At 35.7% G+C, this 18,302-nt stretch overlaps 1 protein-coding gene across 1 annotated transcript in view; it reads left to right on the forward strand.

Moving 5' to 3' along the window:
• The window catches only part of LOC127638858 (collagen alpha-1(VII) chain-like), a 66,214-nt gene that overhangs the window by 9,512 nt on the left and 38,400 nt on the right, over positions 1-18,302 (forward strand). Inside the window, 17 exon segments of the mRNA XM_052120592.1 lie at positions 1,286-1,459; positions 3,110-3,273; positions 3,478-3,607; positions 5,086-5,202; positions 5,429-5,584; positions 6,270-6,386; positions 9,657-9,803; positions 9,916-10,035; positions 10,430-10,588; positions 10,706-10,819; positions 11,063-11,212; positions 13,736-13,873; positions 13,992-14,138; positions 14,335-14,454; positions 16,877-17,023; positions 17,432-17,695; positions 18,087-18,226. Of these exon segments, the coding sequence (XP_051976552.1) occupies positions 1,286-1,459; positions 3,110-3,273; positions 3,478-3,607; positions 5,086-5,202; positions 5,429-5,584; positions 6,270-6,386; positions 9,657-9,803; positions 9,916-10,035; positions 10,430-10,588; positions 10,706-10,819; positions 11,063-11,212; positions 13,736-13,873; positions 13,992-14,138; positions 14,335-14,454; positions 16,877-17,023; positions 17,432-17,695; positions 18,087-18,226 (2,504 nt within the window).

Below are 18,302 nucleotides of genomic sequence, written 5' to 3' on the forward strand. Positions count from 1 at the left end.
TTTTTTTAAAAAAGATTTTTATTATTATAAAATTTTAAATGAAAATGTTAAATCCTAAAAATGGAACAAAAATTTAAATATTTTAGGTATATATATATACATATATAACATTTTAAATAAAAATTTTACATTTAAAAAGTTTTCTTTTGGGGGCAAAATTGTTATATAAAGATATTAAAAAAAAGTCTTTAAGGGTTAAGGAATCTGCGATAATTATAATTACATTAGCGTTATATAAAAAAAGTAGAAGTCTATGGTAAATCCCCATTTAGATTGCTGAGTATGTTGGTGAATGCACCAAGACATAAACCATGTACTGTATGCTTGTGTGTGTGAGTGTCAGCCATGTTTACCTGACTTTCTCGTGCTTTTTCCATTTTGATGCCCAGAGTGCTGAAATAATTATGGCTCATTACCCGGTGGCTGACTAATTGCTGTAATTTTTCATCAAGCTCATTCCTTCTTGCCCTTAACACACTGACACTGTGTCCTGCCTTTCTAATCAGTTTTCCCTTAGATATGTGAATAAATCAGGCCGTCTGACACATCTATGAGACATATGTACAGCAGGGCAACACGCCATAATGTTTCTGCTGTCATAACTCTCTGTGTCACTTCTACAACTGATATACTGCTTGATAACACTACAGACACCGGTCTGAGACACAGGGTCACTTATATATACACTCACACAAAACATGCTTGTTGAGCTGTAACCATTGACTGTGTCTTACAGGCCCATGATACATTATAATTATTTAAAACCAAAAATGTAAAATAAAACTAAAAATAAAAATGAAGGGACATCTGGAATGTGCTGTCCATTTCAGAATCATCAAATGCATAAACTATCACAGTGATGTCTAGATGGTCATTCCAAGAGCGGAACTAGGAGTTAAATGGATTTAATTGTAGGCTGAATTAAGGCAAATAAGCCACTTTTTGAAAAAGCTGACGAATTTACCTAAATTCAGCCTATATAATTGAGTGTAAGAAATATCATACTGTGCAGTTAGACAAGAATGAAACCACTGAGGAATACGAGATAAAAGAAAACTAGCACAACTATGAAGAAAGCTGGTTGTTTGCGGCAACAGTCAGTTACTGTACAAAGTTTAATGGTCATTTTACAAAAATGTTTTACTGCGGAATGCACCTATTGACCAATCAGAGTATCCAGTATTTCACGAGCTATGTAATAAATGAAAGAAATACATTTAAAGTAAGTAGATAAGTTAATCTGTGTCTTTTTCACCAACTAATGTGTTTACTGTGTGTTCTTTAGGGGTGAGGAATGCCAATCAGTCAGAGCTCAGGAAGATCGTTACAGAACCTCATGAGGAACATCTGATGCTCAGCCCAGATTTCTCTTTCCTGGAGCTTCTGCTGCCCAAACTCTCCCGTCGCATCTGCTTCACTGCGTCAGAACCTCCACGACCCGTCAAACAAAACCCACTAGGTTAGACACCCATGAGTTCTGCTAAAGCCTTTTTTTTTTTTTTTATTATTATTATCATCCCCTTTTCTCCCCAATTTGGAATGCCCAATTCCCACTGCTTACTAGGTCCTCGTGGTGGCACAGTTACTCACCTCAATCCGAGTAGTGGAGAACAAGTCTCAGTTGCCTCCACTTCTGAGACAGTCAATCCATGCATCTGTGCATGACACCATGGAGAGTCATAGCATGCCATTTTCCGTAATCCACGCACAATTCACCACACGCCCCATTGAGAACGAGAACCAGTAATAGCGACCACGAGGAGGTTACCCCATGTGACTCTAACCTCCCCAGAAAATGAGCCAATTTGTTTGCATAGAAGATCTGACTGGAGTCACTCAGCACGCCCTGGATTTGAACTCGCAACTCCAGGGGTGGTAGTCAGCATCAATACTCGCTGAGCTACCCAGGCCCCACAGTTCTGCTAAAGGCTTGATAAACATGAACCATCAAGATAAAGCAACAAAAAAATATCTGAACACTAAAAACATTTTGTCTTGTATCTAGTATTTCTGTCTGGTTTTCTAATTAATATGTCTAAACATTATTTAAACAAGATTAAATGGATAGTTCACCCACAAATTTTAATTCTCTCATCATTCACGCACCCTCATGCCATCCCAGATGTGTTTGACTTTCTTTCTTTCTTTCTTTCTTCTGCAGAACACAAACTAAGATAGTTTGAGGAATACCTCAGCTCTGTAGATCCATACAATGCAAGTCAACAGGGTCCAAACATTTAGAATTTTCAAAAAGCACATAAAACATAGATGTAATCCATAAGATTCCAGTGCTTTAATCCATCTCTTCAGAAGTTATATAGGTGTGCGTGAGAAACAGATAATTTAATTTAATAAGTCATTTTATACTATAAATCCCCACTTTCACTTTCACATTCTTCTTTTTTTTGTGGTGATTTTCATTCTTTGTGCATATCACAACCAACTGTGCAGGAAGGAGAATTTGTAGTTTTAAAAAAAGGACTTAAATATTGATCTGTTTCTCACCCACACCTATCATATCACTTCTGAAGACATGGATTTAACCACTGGAGTAGTATGGATTACATTTATGCTCCCTTTATGTGCTTTTGGAGCTTCAAAGTTCTGGCCAACATTCAGTTGCATTGTATGGACCTACAGAGCTGAGATATTCTTCTGACAATCATAATGTGTGTTCATCAGAAAAAAGTCATATATCTGGGATGGCATGAGGGTGAGTAAATGATGAGAGAATTTTCATTTTTGGATGAATTATTCCTTTAATTTACTTGAGAAACAAAATTCCCAAAGATTTTTTATTCTTACCGTTTTTTTCTTATTTTAAGACTAAACAAACAAATGTTTTGAGGTTTATTCTTAAAACAACAAAAAATCATCAACATATATTTAAGATATATTCTCTGAAAACAAGTCTTATTATCATAAAACATTTTATTTCTCGACTAAATCTTGTTTTACAAATGTTTAGATATTTTTTTATGGGAACAATGACACACACACACACACACACACACAAAATAATTTTTGTAGTGCACAATTTTATCATGTTTCTCCTATCCATTCTGCTTCTTTCCTTCATTTTGACACTTTCTATCTCCAACTGCTATAGTGGTGGAGAGGATAGTGGGTCCTAAAGATCTGCAGGTGAGTGAGTTGAGTTACAGTTCTCTGCAGCTGAGCTGGAGTCAGGCCACAGGAGACGTTACCGGCTACAGGCTGCTCATCACCCCTGTGTCTCCAAAGGGCCATCTGCTCTCGGCACAACAGAGACAGGTGAGACACTCTCACCTATTCACATGCACTCCGCATGCAGCACCGCACAACAGATGGATTGGAGCACATTGACAAGATGCTTGTGTATGTGTGTGTTGAGTTTGTGACAACAAGCTGTTTGTGTATGGTTTGTATATCATGTATATTACTTACAGCAGAAATATTAAATAAATATTGTTCACTCTCTCTTTCACTGTCTCTCAGATTGATCTCAAGGGAGATGTTGGCAGCACACAAGTAACCGGGTTGAGTGCCAAGACTGAGTACTCTCTCGCTTTATATTCCATCTACCCTGGGCGCATAGGAGAGTCTGCCAGTATCATAACAGAAACCAGTGCGTGTTGAGCTGTATACAGTTTACAGGTTCCATAAAGTATTTGGACCCTTAAATCACACTTTAAAGAGCACCTATTATGCCCCTTTTCACAAGATGTCATTTAAACCTTTGGTGTCCCCAGAATGTGTCTGTGAAGTTTCAGCTCAAAATACATTACAAATCATTTATTATGCCTTGTTGAAAATGCAAATTTTGGGTCTGAATAAAAACGTGCTGTTTTTGTGTGTGTGTCTTTAAATTAGCTGGTGCTTTCCGCCCTTAATCTGAATAGGGCAGAGTTTAGACATCTCTGCTTCGGATAACTAGACATCATAAGCAAAATGACTGACAGTGAAAATAGTGGTGTTCAGCCCTACATATTTGAACCGTGTCAGACACTGATGAGGAAGAGACTGTCAGAAGGAACAACTTTGAGAATGAACCAGGAAGTTTCTGAATGGTTATTTGATAAATGTATTTATTTTTTGTAGAGTTGTTTCAGCAGTTTTTCAATGATGGATTAGCAACACACACAAATACTGTTACAACGTTCGCTATGCACTATAACGAAACAACACAAACAAATATGTCCGTCGGTAGTGACGTCACTTTATACAGAATCTGTGAATGGCTTGTTCTGAGACGGTGCTTATGATTAATGGGGATTTAAAAAAAAAGAAAAAGGCCTGGGTGGATTTTTAGCATTATAGGGTGGTTGTGTACACACACTGCCAACACACATATATGTTCAAACACCATGAAAATTTTAATTTTGCATAATATTTCCCTTTAAAATTTATGATTTTCACTGCATTATTAAGCAACATTTCAAACCAAGTGGCATTTATTTGAAAGAAATAAATTTGTTAGCACAGGCACACTTCTCAGGCAAAACCTAATATATGTTTTGGGGTTTTTTAAACGATAAACCAATAGATACACTGTTCAAAATCAAGAATTTTGCACTCTTTGTGGTTGTCAAAAGTTAGTGGATAATGTTAATAGTTAATTTGATGATCTAGACTTGTGATCATTCTGCAAGGAACCCTGTGTGAACTTGGGGAGAACAGACATACATCAACTATAAACCACCTTGGGACTAGTTAGTTTAAAGACATTGCACAAATGGCTCAGAAAATTGGAATTACTTTTGAGAATGTGTCTAGGATCATTTTTGTTTTTTTTACAGATGAAACTTGTTTTGATATTTTATGTTTAATGCAATTAAAGTGTGGCTCAAGTCCAAATACTATTTCAAAGAAATCTTGTTTCTATCATGATAAACATTCCTTAAAAAGGCATGTACTGCATAATTTCAGTATTTTTGTAAGACATATTGGGTACATTGATAGTAAAATAGTATTATTGATCTTTTTAAAGGAATCATACATGCACTAAAAAATAAATTATATATATATATATATATATATATATATATAATCACAACTTGCACACACATACTCTAACACTGGCATTATTTCGCTTCTGTGTTTCAGCTCCTGTTCCACCGGTTGCCAACTTTCGTTTGATTGAAGAAGGTCTCTTCTCTTTACGCCTGGGATGGACATCTCCACTTGGAAAAGTGGATGGATATAAAATCTACATTCCAAGATGTGAGAAACCTTCATTTATTCTAGGACTGAATACCACCCATTTTACAGATGTTCTTCTGATAGATTCCCACATAAATTAGCACTTATTCTCAGTATGCACAGAACAGTGGATGTGCTTCATATGCATTTTTACAGGGATTCTGACAGGAACTTACAAAAGGATCTTATGTACAATAAGAGGTTATTGTACGATAATTAATGTAGTCCGATATAATTTCCACCTCAGCGGGCAGACCCGGACTCATTTATGAGCAGATGCTGAGGGGTGACACCTCCTCTCATGTGATTGACACCTTGGAAGAGGACAAAGAGTACAATGTCAGCATATATGCCATCTACCCTGAGGGCCCAAGTGAACCTGTGTCTATAGTCGGGAGAACTTGTAAGTCCCTTACCTCTTTCTTTTTTGCTTTTTTGTCTTCTATTTTTTTACCTTTATACTTAATTTTCATCTCTTGTATAAGACAACCTTTACAAAAAGTACTGTGTCTGTACTATGGTACACTGATGATATCACAATTTAATACCATGTTTCCTTGATACATTCCATGGCAGTGAATAATTGCCATATTTATGTACCATGTTATTTACAGGATGTAGCACACTATGTTGCTTCAAAATATAACATGTTACATGTCCCCCGCATAGTATTATCATTGTTAGCAGGTTTTGTTTTGTAAGTGTAAACACTACCTGTTTAATGAACAGCACATCTACTATTTTAGTTAACCTATCTATTGAAGCATATTGTTAGTGTTATACTGTTATTATTTTGATAATAACATATCTTATTAGATTAATTATAATAAGTAATTTGTAACTTATTTCATATTATATTGTTTTTGACCTTTTAAGTGTTGTTATTATGGTATAACTGGCCTTTTGGTGGTCAACGCATTCTCCACTAGATGGCAGTATAAGACACATTCAAAAATAAACTTCATGACATATTATGATTTGTCTATTTTCTATCTACTACCTGCAATTACACTTTTATCATTATTTTAGTGCTTTATTTTCCTAACCCCCAAACATTCTGTGCACTTACCCTTCCTTGTGCTTTACAGTGAAACTTGTTTCTGTTGAGAAACTGCTGGTGCAGAACGCCACTACAGACACAGTTCAGGCGAGATGGTCATCTGTCAGAGGGGCTACAGGATACAGACTCACCTGGTCATCATCAGGTAACCAGCGCTGGACTACTGAGATCAGACCAGCTGAAAGCACTGCTTAAAGGGGTAGTTCACCCAAAAAAGAATGTTCCCTTATCATCAGTGTTGGGTGTAATGCATTACTATAGTCATTATTTACTGTAATTAAATTACTTTTTCATTTAAAAACAGTAAATTAAGGGATTACTCTTAATTTTTCAGTAATTAACTTACAGTTACTTCTGATGTAATTGTGTTAAATACTGTATAGACTCTAGAGCATTTCTAAACAATAATTAATTTAAATTTAAATGTAACATCTAATGCTAAAAGTTATGTTTTCTAATGTAATGCAGACCCCTTAAATTCGTTGGCCAGTTTATGAATAATTTATTTGATTTTATATGATTTATTTGAAAGAATTAAAAGAACAATTTCATGTCTATCCTTATATTTTTCATCTGGTTAAGGTTGATAGGGGTTGTAGAAACAAATTAGTAATAAGTCATGAAATTACTTTGAAGACAGAGTAATTAGTACAGTAATCTAATTACACTGTAGAAGATGTCATTAGTTGTTAGTAATTAATTACTTTTTTTAGAGTAACTTTCCCAACACTTCATATCATTTCCTCTCCTTCATGCCATCCCATATGTGTTTGACTTACTTTCTTCTGCAGAATATTTAAATTCTGTAGATCCTTACAATGCAAGTAAATGATAACCAGAACTCAGAAAGTCCAAAAAGGACAAAAAAGGCAGCATAAAAGTAATCCGACTCCAGTGGTTAAATCCATGTCTTCTGAAGTGATATGATAGGTGTGGGTGAGAACAGATCAATGTCTAAGTCCTTTTTTACTGTAAATCTACACTTTCACGTTCACATTCAGCCACCTACTGGTTCGGGCTTGTCTTCTGAGTTCTGGTCACCATTCACTTGCATTATGAAGACCAACAGAGCTTATTTGTGTTCTGCAGAAGAAAGAAAGTCATGTACTATTATTGAGTCCACCTTAGTCAAGTCTGAGTCCAAAAGGGACAGAGACAATAAGAGGCCAAGTCCAAGTCGAGTCTGAGTGCTAATGAATCTGTTCCTGCATATTAAATCAAATAGGAACCGTAAAGTCAACATCAATATTTTAAGCTTATTTTAATCTTCACATCTAAGGAAAACAATTTGTTCATATAATTGTAACAAAAACACATCTGTTGCATTTCAAATTCACATTTTATGATTAGTATCCTGCTGAACAAACTTCAAAGTGGTTTCATAATGAAAAGTGTACACAATTTTATTGCGTTCTGTTGACATTTTCAATTATTTGTGTTTTTTCCCCCTCCACTCAAACTTAGACTAAAGAAAGTGAAAGCTGTGTTAGTCATAACAACCAAGGTTTTTATGTTTTGAATTTTTATTTAGTTTTTATTTCTACTTAAATTTAAATTTGTCAATTTACTTTAGTTTACTTTTATTTAAAATTATCCCTATCTAAAGAAATAATAGTCTATACTGAGATTTCTTTCTGAATATTATTTCTCTATCTGTGGACTGATTTGGGAAAATACATACAAATGAGTCGACACAGTAGTAAGTAACACTCGCTGAGAAGTGACATCTCACGACATCCAAAATCACTGGAAAACCCACTGCTAATATTAGGGCCATTTAACACGGACATGATTGTCTAGATAATTTGCGGAAAACGGCACAATACAGGTCAGTTCTGCTCACTGCTCATGCACCTAAAACAATGATGCATCCGTGTATGCCTCCCAGCAGCTGTCACCGAAGATGAAAATATTTGATATTTGCTTGAGCGGTAGCAGCGTTGGTCTAAAGTCATTCTGAAATGTAGAAATACCAACCAAAGAAAATTACACTGAGCTCTTCTTTAACTGCAAAACACGGAGAATAATAATATTGAGTCATAAATTGAACAGAATTGTCCTTTTAAATTTCCAGAGATATAGGCTAAAAAAGATGTGCAGAAGTTATAATACAAATGTCATAACCAAATAATTAAACTCCTACATGAAGTTTAGCTTCATACACAAACTCTGCCACTGAATAATACATTTTACAATTTATAATTAAATTATAAACGAAAATGTCACTGCACAAAATATATTTTTTCTATATATTTTATTGTGCATGGTTGAATGTTGTGAATGGTGTACAAATGCTGTAAAATATTGCATTTTAAGCAGCTCGTCAGTGCTTTGAAAATAGCATTTTTTTCTAAGACTATTTAAAAAGTTACACAGTTTATTCATCAAGCTACTGTATTATGGAGCAGTTCAAGCTGACAACATGGCATGGACTACAAGAGACTACAGCGCAGAGGCCTATGCATATCCAATATTATTACTATTTTTCTGTATTTTTATTTCGATATGTTGTTTATAGTAAACAATGTTGTTTAGATACAAAATATTGTATCTAATGCAAAGCAATTCATACAATTTAAGTGTTTAAACAAGTAAAAATTATTGTTTTCTGTTTCTTCAGTACCTTATAATAATAATAAAATAAAACATTTAAACACTGTAAAAATGGCCCATGTACTGTATATGTTTACATGTGTGTTTGTGTATGAAGAGTTTTTAGGGAGAGATCGGCCCAGACAGCTGGCTCTCAATGGCAGCATGATGAGGGTGACTTGACTCAGTGAAGTTCTTGTTTGAAAGTTTTTAACCATGATGAAACTGTTGCGAATACAGTCTTGGCTGCACAAACGCTGCATGATTTTATCAGTTGTCAGGTCCCGTGTGAAACTACCTTGTTTAGTTTCTAAAATATTTTCATGATTTTGCCTAGGGCCCTCAAACCCACGGGCCGGCCCTGGTAGTCTTCGTAGTAACATTCAAGTGAATTAGTTGACTGATGAGTGTGCCTGTGTATACAGGAAACATAAAAGTAAACCAAATGACTTCAGTGGATAAATCTGTCTTCAGAAAGATATAATAGGTGTGGTTGAGGCACAAAACAAATTCAAGTCCTTTTTTTACTCTAAATCTCCACTTTCACTTTCACATCTGAGAGTCAAACGTGGTGCCTTTTTAGTTTCATACATAAAATAATCAAGGGGACCCATCGCCTTTCATCTGCTCCACCACAACTGTCTTTTGTGTGTGTGTGTGTGTGTGTGTGTGTGTGTGTGTGTGTGTGTGTGTGTGTGTGTGTGTGTGTGTGTTAAAGTATTTTCACTAGGCCTATATATAAGCAAATTTTTAATCAATGAACCATAGTCTCTGATTTAAAATCATAAAATCACACATAAACTCTGCTTCCCTGTTCCCGCAGAGGGACACATAGAAAATGTGAATCTGGGGGACAACTTTAATTTCTACATGGTGCAGGGCCTACATGCAGGCACGGAGTACACCATCACCATCAACCCCGTCTTTGTGGACATTGAAGGGCCTGTTACCTCTGCCAAAGCCAAGACATGTGAGGGCTACACATATACTAATATACCATAGTGAAAAATACTGTAAATCAATAGGTTTGCTTCTTTTATGAAGGCAATGATGATGATGTTGATTGTCTGTTTCTCTCTCAGTGGAAAGTAGTGCAGTACAGACCCTACAAGCCTCTGCGTTGAGCACTAACAGTGCCGTTACCTCATGGAACGCTGTGCCTGGAGCCACAGGATACAGACTGGCCTGGGGTCCCACTGCAGGTACTGTACCTCTATAACCTGTGCTGTGTCCACCCCCTTTTTCTGTGTTTTTCTTCATCCTTTCCTGCACTTGGCCGTTCTCTACTCTTCAGTCTCTGTAGTCTGTTTCTCTTTTCTGTCTCTACTTTCCAAAAAGTTGGTATCGGTGCATCCGTAAATAAACTGAAGTTGGATCTGAGTAATCATCATTTATTTGCATTTATTTGCAAATAGCAATTGGTCCAAAATATTGTATCTAATGCAAAGCAATTCATACAATTTAAGTGTTTAAACAAGTAAAAATGATTGTTTTCTGTTTCTTCAGCATCTTAGAATAATAATAAGCTAAAACATTTTAACACTGTAAAAATGGCCCATGTACTGTATATGTTTACATGTGTGTTTGTGTATGAAGAGTTTTTAGGGAGAGATCGGCCCAGACAGCTGGCTCTCAATGGTAGCACTACTGAATATACGCTGAAGAATCTGGTTCATGACACTGAGTATGTGCTCTCTCTTTACGTGCTGTTTGGTTCTGTGGTTGGACCAGGCATCACTGCTACATTCAGGACATGTGAGTGACATGTTGTTAAGCTTTCATGATGAACACATTCTGATGGTGAGCACTTGAATAGTTCAGACATTTAGTCCCTTATTGGTTGGGTCTCATTCCACATGTTCTGCTCCCCAGCACCTCTAGGGTACGTCTCAAATTTCAAGGTGACATCATACACCAGCTCATCCATTGATGTGGAATGGAGCCCGATTGTAGGGGCCACGGAGTACAAACTCACCTGGAGTTCAGGTAAAAACTATGCTTGTCTAGACACCCTCTTATTTTTACCACATGTCATTTATAGTTATGGTTGACTGTTACAACACTTTGACTTTTGTTTTACAATACTTTTTGAAACCTTTTGTCATAATGGATCTGCAAACTACACAAAAAATCTGTCCAATCAGCTTTAATAGGGCCCATTATATAAAAAATTCCACATTTTGTTTGTTATTAATGTATTTTTGTATGTGTGTGACTGTTTTCTTCTAGAATTTGCACGTCTTCAGAGTCGTTATCTTGACCGCAACATTTTACGACACAGCATTTCTGGTCTTGAGCCAAACACCCTTTATTCCATCAGCATTAATGCTCTTTACAGCAATACAGAAGGGCCAGAAATCACTCTCTCACAGCAAACAGGTACCACCACCTCCCAGATAAAGACAGCATTCACACAAATCAAGATTTTAGTCTTATTTGGGTTGTTTCTGGGTTTGCTAAGGGTGTCGTTCTGTGTAGAGATACAGACCCTGTGAAGTCAAAATTGAAGTTTGGTGTGGCTTTTGGAGTATGTTCATTAGCTTTGAGGCCATTCATATGCTATATTAAATATTTTATATGCAGACATTCTCTTGGATTATAAATATTGATGACTCATCTTGCATAATTTTTTTGTCCAATAAAATGCCCTGTAGAATAAGTGTGTTTCACCCCTGATGCCACCAGCCTCTGACTATAGTAAAACAACTGTATAAAGCAAATTATGGATCATTGCTGTAATGTAAACTAATGGCTATTGGCCTTTTTTTTTAAAGGGTTGATGCAATATGTCACACCCTCCTGTTTCAATCATTGCTTGGGGTCTTTAAAGGAATAGTTCACCCAAAATTGATCATTGTTTCATAGTTTACTCACCCTCATGTCATCCCAGATGTGTGTGACCTTCTTTCTTCTGCTGAAAACAAACAAAGATTTTTAAAGGATATCTCAGCTTTGCAGGTCCATATAATGCAAGTGAATGGTGGTCAGACCTTTGTAGCTCTAAAAATTACATGAATGAAACATAAAAGTAATTCATAAGACATAAGACTTGTTAAATCTATATTTCCAGAAGATATATAATAGGTGTGGATGAGAAATAGAATGTTTAAATCTTTTTACTTTAAATCTTCACTTTAACTTTCACTTTCAGATGTTTCAGAAACTAAACAGGCACCACGTTTGACTCTCAGATGTGAAAGTGAAAGTGGAAATTTAGAGTAAAAAAAGGACTTGAGCTTTGTTTTGTATCTCAACCACACCTATTATATCCTTCTGAAGACAGATTTAACAACTGAAGTCATTTGGTTTACTTTTATGTTTCCTTTATGTGATTTTTGGAGATTCAAATGTCTGATCACCATTCCCTTGCATTGTATGGACCTTCAGAGCTGAAATATTCTTCTAAAAATTGTGTTCTGCAAAAGAAAGTAAGTCATACACATCTGGGATGGCTTGAAGGTGGGTAAATGATTGAAGAATTTTCATTTTTGGGTAAGCTATCCTTTAATGTGCTGTCATCTAAACTCGAGTCCTCCCCATTCCTCAATTATCTGTGTAATTCATGCCGGTGTTTTAAAATGTTTCAGTGCATACTGCTACATTTAATATAGTGTTTCATGCTGTGTCTCAGAGTGTTGCAATGTGTTCCACTTTTCCTTTAGAAAAGCAATAATAACAATAAATCTTGACTAGGCATTTAATTAATTTTTTTCAGTTCAGTTGGGCTGATGTGTTTTGCTTTGTGTGTGCTTGCAATGGTAAACAGGCACATGTCATTTACTAAAGCCATAAGAAGAAATCTCTGATCAGTTAATAAGGCATTTCAGACAGTCAGGGGTGGTGATATGGAGATCACCGCCTCTTGTTCTAATGGGATTGTGGGATATCAGGAGATTGATTGGTGGCACCTGTGTTTTGAGCTCCTCGCTGTGGGACCACAGCTGTCTACAACAGTAGTTTTACTGAAGCTGTGTGTGTGTGTGTGTGTGTGTGTGTGTGTGTGTGTGTGTGTGTGTGTGTGTGTGTGTGTGTGTGTGTGTGTGTGTGTGTGTGTGTGTGTGTGTGTGTGTGTGTGTTTTGGACATGTCGATGTGTGTGTGTTACTCTTTGCCTCACTGTTCTCAGCACATCGTCTGTTGAAGAATCTGTGCTTTTTACAGATTTTGTTAGGAAATACTGAGAAGCAGCAGGAAAGTGGAAAGCAGCTACGTACATTGACATGTCTGATATGGTTTTGTTTTTTTGGCGGGGGTGGTGTTTGATAGACACAGAGAAAGAGATGGGGAACCTGTGTCTCCCACATGAGCACCACCACTCAATATGTCAAAGTACAATTAAATGTATTGACGAAAAAGATCATGAATAACAAGTAATAGTAGTAAACAACTAAGTAAACAAGTAAAAAGTGTAGGAACAAGATGTTAGATTTAGATGTAGATTTATATTAAATTGCGAACAGTTGACTTCTAGCTCAGACTCTGATTCAATGTAAAGATTCTGCTTGCTTCACGATTCCATTTATGATTCTTTTGAGGAAGCACCAATTACATTAAATGGAACCCTACATCATGAAAATCATTATATATCATGGTCGGGTCTAAGCACCTCCCATCGCCTCCCCAGATTTTCACGTGCCCCCAAAAGATCACTTTCTTGTACAAGAATAATGGAACCAATTCCAAATAAGAACAGATTCTAATTTCCCAACACTACTCTCAATATTAGCTTATAATAAATTGATTTGACCTGTTATTAATTAATTACCTGTCTGTAAAAAAAATGTGACCTTACATGTTTGACCTTTAATCTCTTTTGTGTTTTAGATTTAATGTCTTCATCTTGAATGAATGAATTTGATCAAATATGTCAATAATTGCTTTGCCCTGTCCCTTATGTTTACAGCATCCTTGACTGACTCTGAGCTAATTGAAACAGTTCGGGAGGTAAAAGTGGTTGACATCGGCGCCAGTTCTTTCAAACTGGCCTGGAGAAAAACACCAGGCGTTACAGGGTACAAGATCACCTGGAGCCCCTTCCATGGTGGGCACTGATTATCCTTAAACATTACAATCAATTCATCCATCCATCCATCCATCCATCCATCCATCCATCCATCCACTGAGCTGTTTTCCAATTTAATGTGTTTATTTCCTCTCAGGTGGTGAGAAGGAGAATGCAGTTGTATCTTCTTCTACCACATCCTTCACCATCAATGATCTCCCTGCCAGCTCTGCCTACAAGATCCAGGTGTCTGCAGTGGTCAGGAGCAAAACGGGAAGCCCAGTCATGGTGACCGCCCGCACCTGTGAGTCTCCGATCTGTACCAGATACACCTTTAATATTTAACCAGCTACTCCACAGCCAGTGTTTTCACTTAAACTAATGTTACTGAGCTGTCAAAAATGTCATAAGATAAAAATATTTGTATGTAGAAGAATAAAAGCATTATATGTTTCAAAGTACTGTATTTGATTTGATGAATGTTGCTATTTTTGTTACAGTGGATCTGCCTAAAGTGACTGGATTTAGTGCTCTGAACACCACAGACAACAGCACGATACTTAACTGGACCACTGTGACTGGAGCCTCTGGATACCTGCTGTCCTGGAGACACATATCAGGTCAGAAACAGAAGAATCCACATTTACTGAAAGGATTTCACCTGTGCAGAGGAACCTCCCTAATTCCTGAGATAAGGGACAAAATATGTCCTACATAAAAATACCTCTTTATGTTAAAAATTAAGAAATTCATAATAAAAATAAATAATGAAAAAGTTAAATCTAAAGGAAATGTGTATACTCAGTGCATTTCTTACTCATATTTTTAACATATTGTATTTAACTCATATGTAATTTAACCTTCCTCAGAAAGAGTTCATAATGTCAAACTGAGTTTGAGTGTTTAAAAATGCAACAAATTCATACATATAAATATCAAATGAATAGTAGGGATCTCTAAGATATATAACAATATATAAAATAAACTTTAAATTGTATTTTCTTAAAAAAAAAAAAAAAACATCAAAGTTCTGTTCAAACTATAAACTTGTTTATAATCCTGAATAAATCAGTCAATATCATGGTCATCTTTAACTCTGAGGACCCCTTTCCCACTTCCTGCTCATTGTGGATGCAACAGTAGGACACATGGTCTGGTAATTGTTTTTTTTTTTTATAGTTGATACAAATAAATGTTAAGTCTTTGCAGTCACAGCTTCAACATGTCAGCTCCGTCTTCACATTGTGATCATTTCTGTTAAGAATTGTGGAATAATTTGGACATTTTAGTTTAGGTTATAGAGGCAGCTTTAACTGAGAAAAAACAACAACAACAACAAAACAAAATGGCTCCAGAGTACAACACATAGTTAAGATAGAAACATTTTCAATTTTGTCAACTGTAAAAAAAAAAAATGTATTGAATGTATTTTATCACACCATTATTAGATAATTAAAGACTTTACACTCTTGTTGTATGTATCAAATAAAAATAGCATGCTTCAAGTGTGTCACAGTAAGATACGTTATGAAGTGATTTTCTGAAAAAAAGTGTTTTTATAAAAAACTGTTTCCTTACATGGTTCGTCATTTAAGACCTTTGTCTACAAATACATACATTTCAAATTAATTTAGTATTAAAAATTAAAAGTTAAGCTTTTAAACAGTGTTTTCCCTTATCTCAAGAATCTATTGTATATGTGCAGAATTACAAAACAGATAGTTAAGAATGAAAATTCTAATTGGATGAGCTGCCGCCAAAGCCATTGTAAAATGATTATAAAACGTGCACATGTGACCGCACATTCAGTTTAAATGCACCAATTTGCTACATTGTTTGCCAACCGCTGAAAGCCTACAGTGAGGCTTATGAACTACATGGCGTCAAAGCATATGCCCAGTTTATATTTAAAAATTGCCTTCGCTGGTGTAACCTGATATAGTCAAATTGATTCTGCAATTTTAAATAATAATTTTGACTTGAAAAACAAACAGTTAATGTAGATGTTACCACATGAAGCACATACTGTATTTTAGGTTAACATATTCACATTAAACCAAATTACGTAATGAACGGAAATTTTCATTTTCTCATCTTAACCCAGCATTAGAAGGTATTGACATTTTGCACCTAAGTCTAGATTAGCAATTATTGATTATCTAAAACCTGGGCTCAAATTCTGTAGATGTTTTAGAACAAGAGGGCTTGGCTAAGGTTCCTGCCATTCATTTATTAATGCTTATCATTATATGGCAGCACAAAACCAATTCCAGAATCCAGATAAGCTCTTATAATAAGACTTACTCACACAAAGGCCTTTTGGTCTGATGCATGAGACAAGAAAGAATAGAAGAGGCCATGTAGATAATGTCAAGAAGAGATCTGTGATTCATTCCTGTTATTATGATGGCATCAGCAGAGCCTTTCCTCTAATGAGGGTGTCCTTTGCTTGTACATGAAGGTTATGAGCTTTTTTTTAAGATTGACGCCTATTCTGTAGCATATAACACATTTATGATTGTGGCCCAGAGGATGCTAAACATTTTCAAATGTCACTGTGTCCTCAAAGTGTTTTAAACTGATACAAAAGAGGTTTATGGCACTTATCAAGTAGAATGTATTTAACATTTAAATGAATTTTCTGTTTAAAATAGACTCTCACAGAGGTTTTTAGTTTCCTGCACATGTTTCCTCATCTTCATCTGTTACCAAAGAGGTGACATTATTCTGACATATAGTATTTTAAGTCAAAATGTTCATTTGTTACTTAAAGGAGCTGATTTTACCTGATCTGACCCTTAAAAAAATGACTTTTTTATTTTTTTTGGTGTAACCTAATGTAGTCAGATTGATAACCAGCCTATTAAATTCATAGTTTTAATGTAATAATTCCACTTAATTTAGATGCTACCACACAAAGCACTTTTTTTTTGTTTTGTTTACCTGACAAAACGTTTGTACATCGTAAAACACTGGGGATGCTGAACTTTTGAGTGCACACTGTACACCAAATTCTAATGTCTAATTCAATGTTCTTTTTAGAGGTGAAGATCTCCTCTGAGCTGCTAAGCTCGGCTTTCACCTCCTACAAGATCCAAGATCTCCAGTATGGAAGAACATACATCTTTTCTATCAGACCTCTTTATGGGGAAGTGGAGGGTCCCGTAACAACCATCACTAAAAGAATCTGTAAGATACAGTGCCGTTTAAAATTTTGAGGTCATTTAATCATTCTTTACTCTTTTTTTTTTCTTCACATTTTACAATAATAGTAAAGTCATTAAAACGATGGAAGAACAGAAATGGAACTATGGGAATTATGTTGTGACTTAACAAAATCAAAAATAAATAAAAACTTTGTTATATTTTAGCATCTTCAAAGTAGTCACCCTTTGCCTAGAATTTGCAGACATAGAGAGAGAGATTTGTTTTCATTTTTTATATATATATATACTTTTTTCAAAGATTTTCGATACTTTTTTAATGTAAATTATTTTCTCTCTGACTGTCTGTAACAGACTGTTTACGTGCTGTTTTATCTTTATTTGAATAAGCAAGGTTGAGTTTCAGTTTCTGAAAGCTGTGATTGTCTTACAGTGGGTGCTCCTCGTCTCATTCCTGTTCAGAGTGCAACACCTGCCCCTGTATCATCTAATAACAACAGCAATGATCTTCACCTCAAGTCCACAACCAGAAACACCCACACACCAGTGGGCAAAGCACCCAGCACACCCACCAGCACTCGGAGACCTGTTGTGAGGCCTCAGATCACAATTGGCCAAACAGCTGCAGCACTGACCAGAATTACCACAGCACATGACCAAACCACCCTGTCCATAGAGACCCCCCCACCTGGACCAGGTCAGGCTGAAATGGTTATACTGTGAACTACCGACATTTGGTCTTATCTATATATCTTTTTTTTTTATTATTCAATATTTTCCATTTAGATTTAAAAGTGGTTAATTTTTAGCATAAATGCTTATGTTACATTTAAAGAGGTGATATCATAATTTGTTTTTATTGTTTTAATTGTTCACTGAGGTCTACATTTCAGTCAAGTGTTTTTGCTCCCAATAACAGTCATAGTTTAGTTTTAAATTTTCCTGGAACAGAGTTCATATTCTGATCAAACATTTCACTGAATCTCATGAAGTAAAAATTGTATAACACCTTGCATTATAAATAGTTCAGACTTAAGCTGCATTTTAAGTGTATATGTGTAAATGAATGGTTTGTATCTATCTGTTAGTGTGTGGCAGGGTGAAGGCAGACATTGTTTTTCTTGTTGATGAATCTTGGAGCATTGGTACTAATAACTTTGGCAAGCTGAAGGACTTCCTCTTTAGAATCGTCACCTATTTCCCCACTATAGGACTTAAAGGAACACAGGTAAGGCATGCTAATACACTATGTTATTTAACAATAATCTTTCCACCTCAATGAGAGTCAATCTGTGTCTTAGTCT

The sequence above is a fragment of the Xyrauchen texanus genome, chromosome 47 (assembly GCF_025860055.1).
Source record: "Xyrauchen texanus isolate HMW12.3.18 chromosome 47, RBS_HiC_50CHRs, whole genome shotgun sequence".
NCBI classification, from domain to species: Eukaryota; Metazoa; Chordata; class Actinopteri; order Cypriniformes; family Catostomidae; genus Xyrauchen; species Xyrauchen texanus.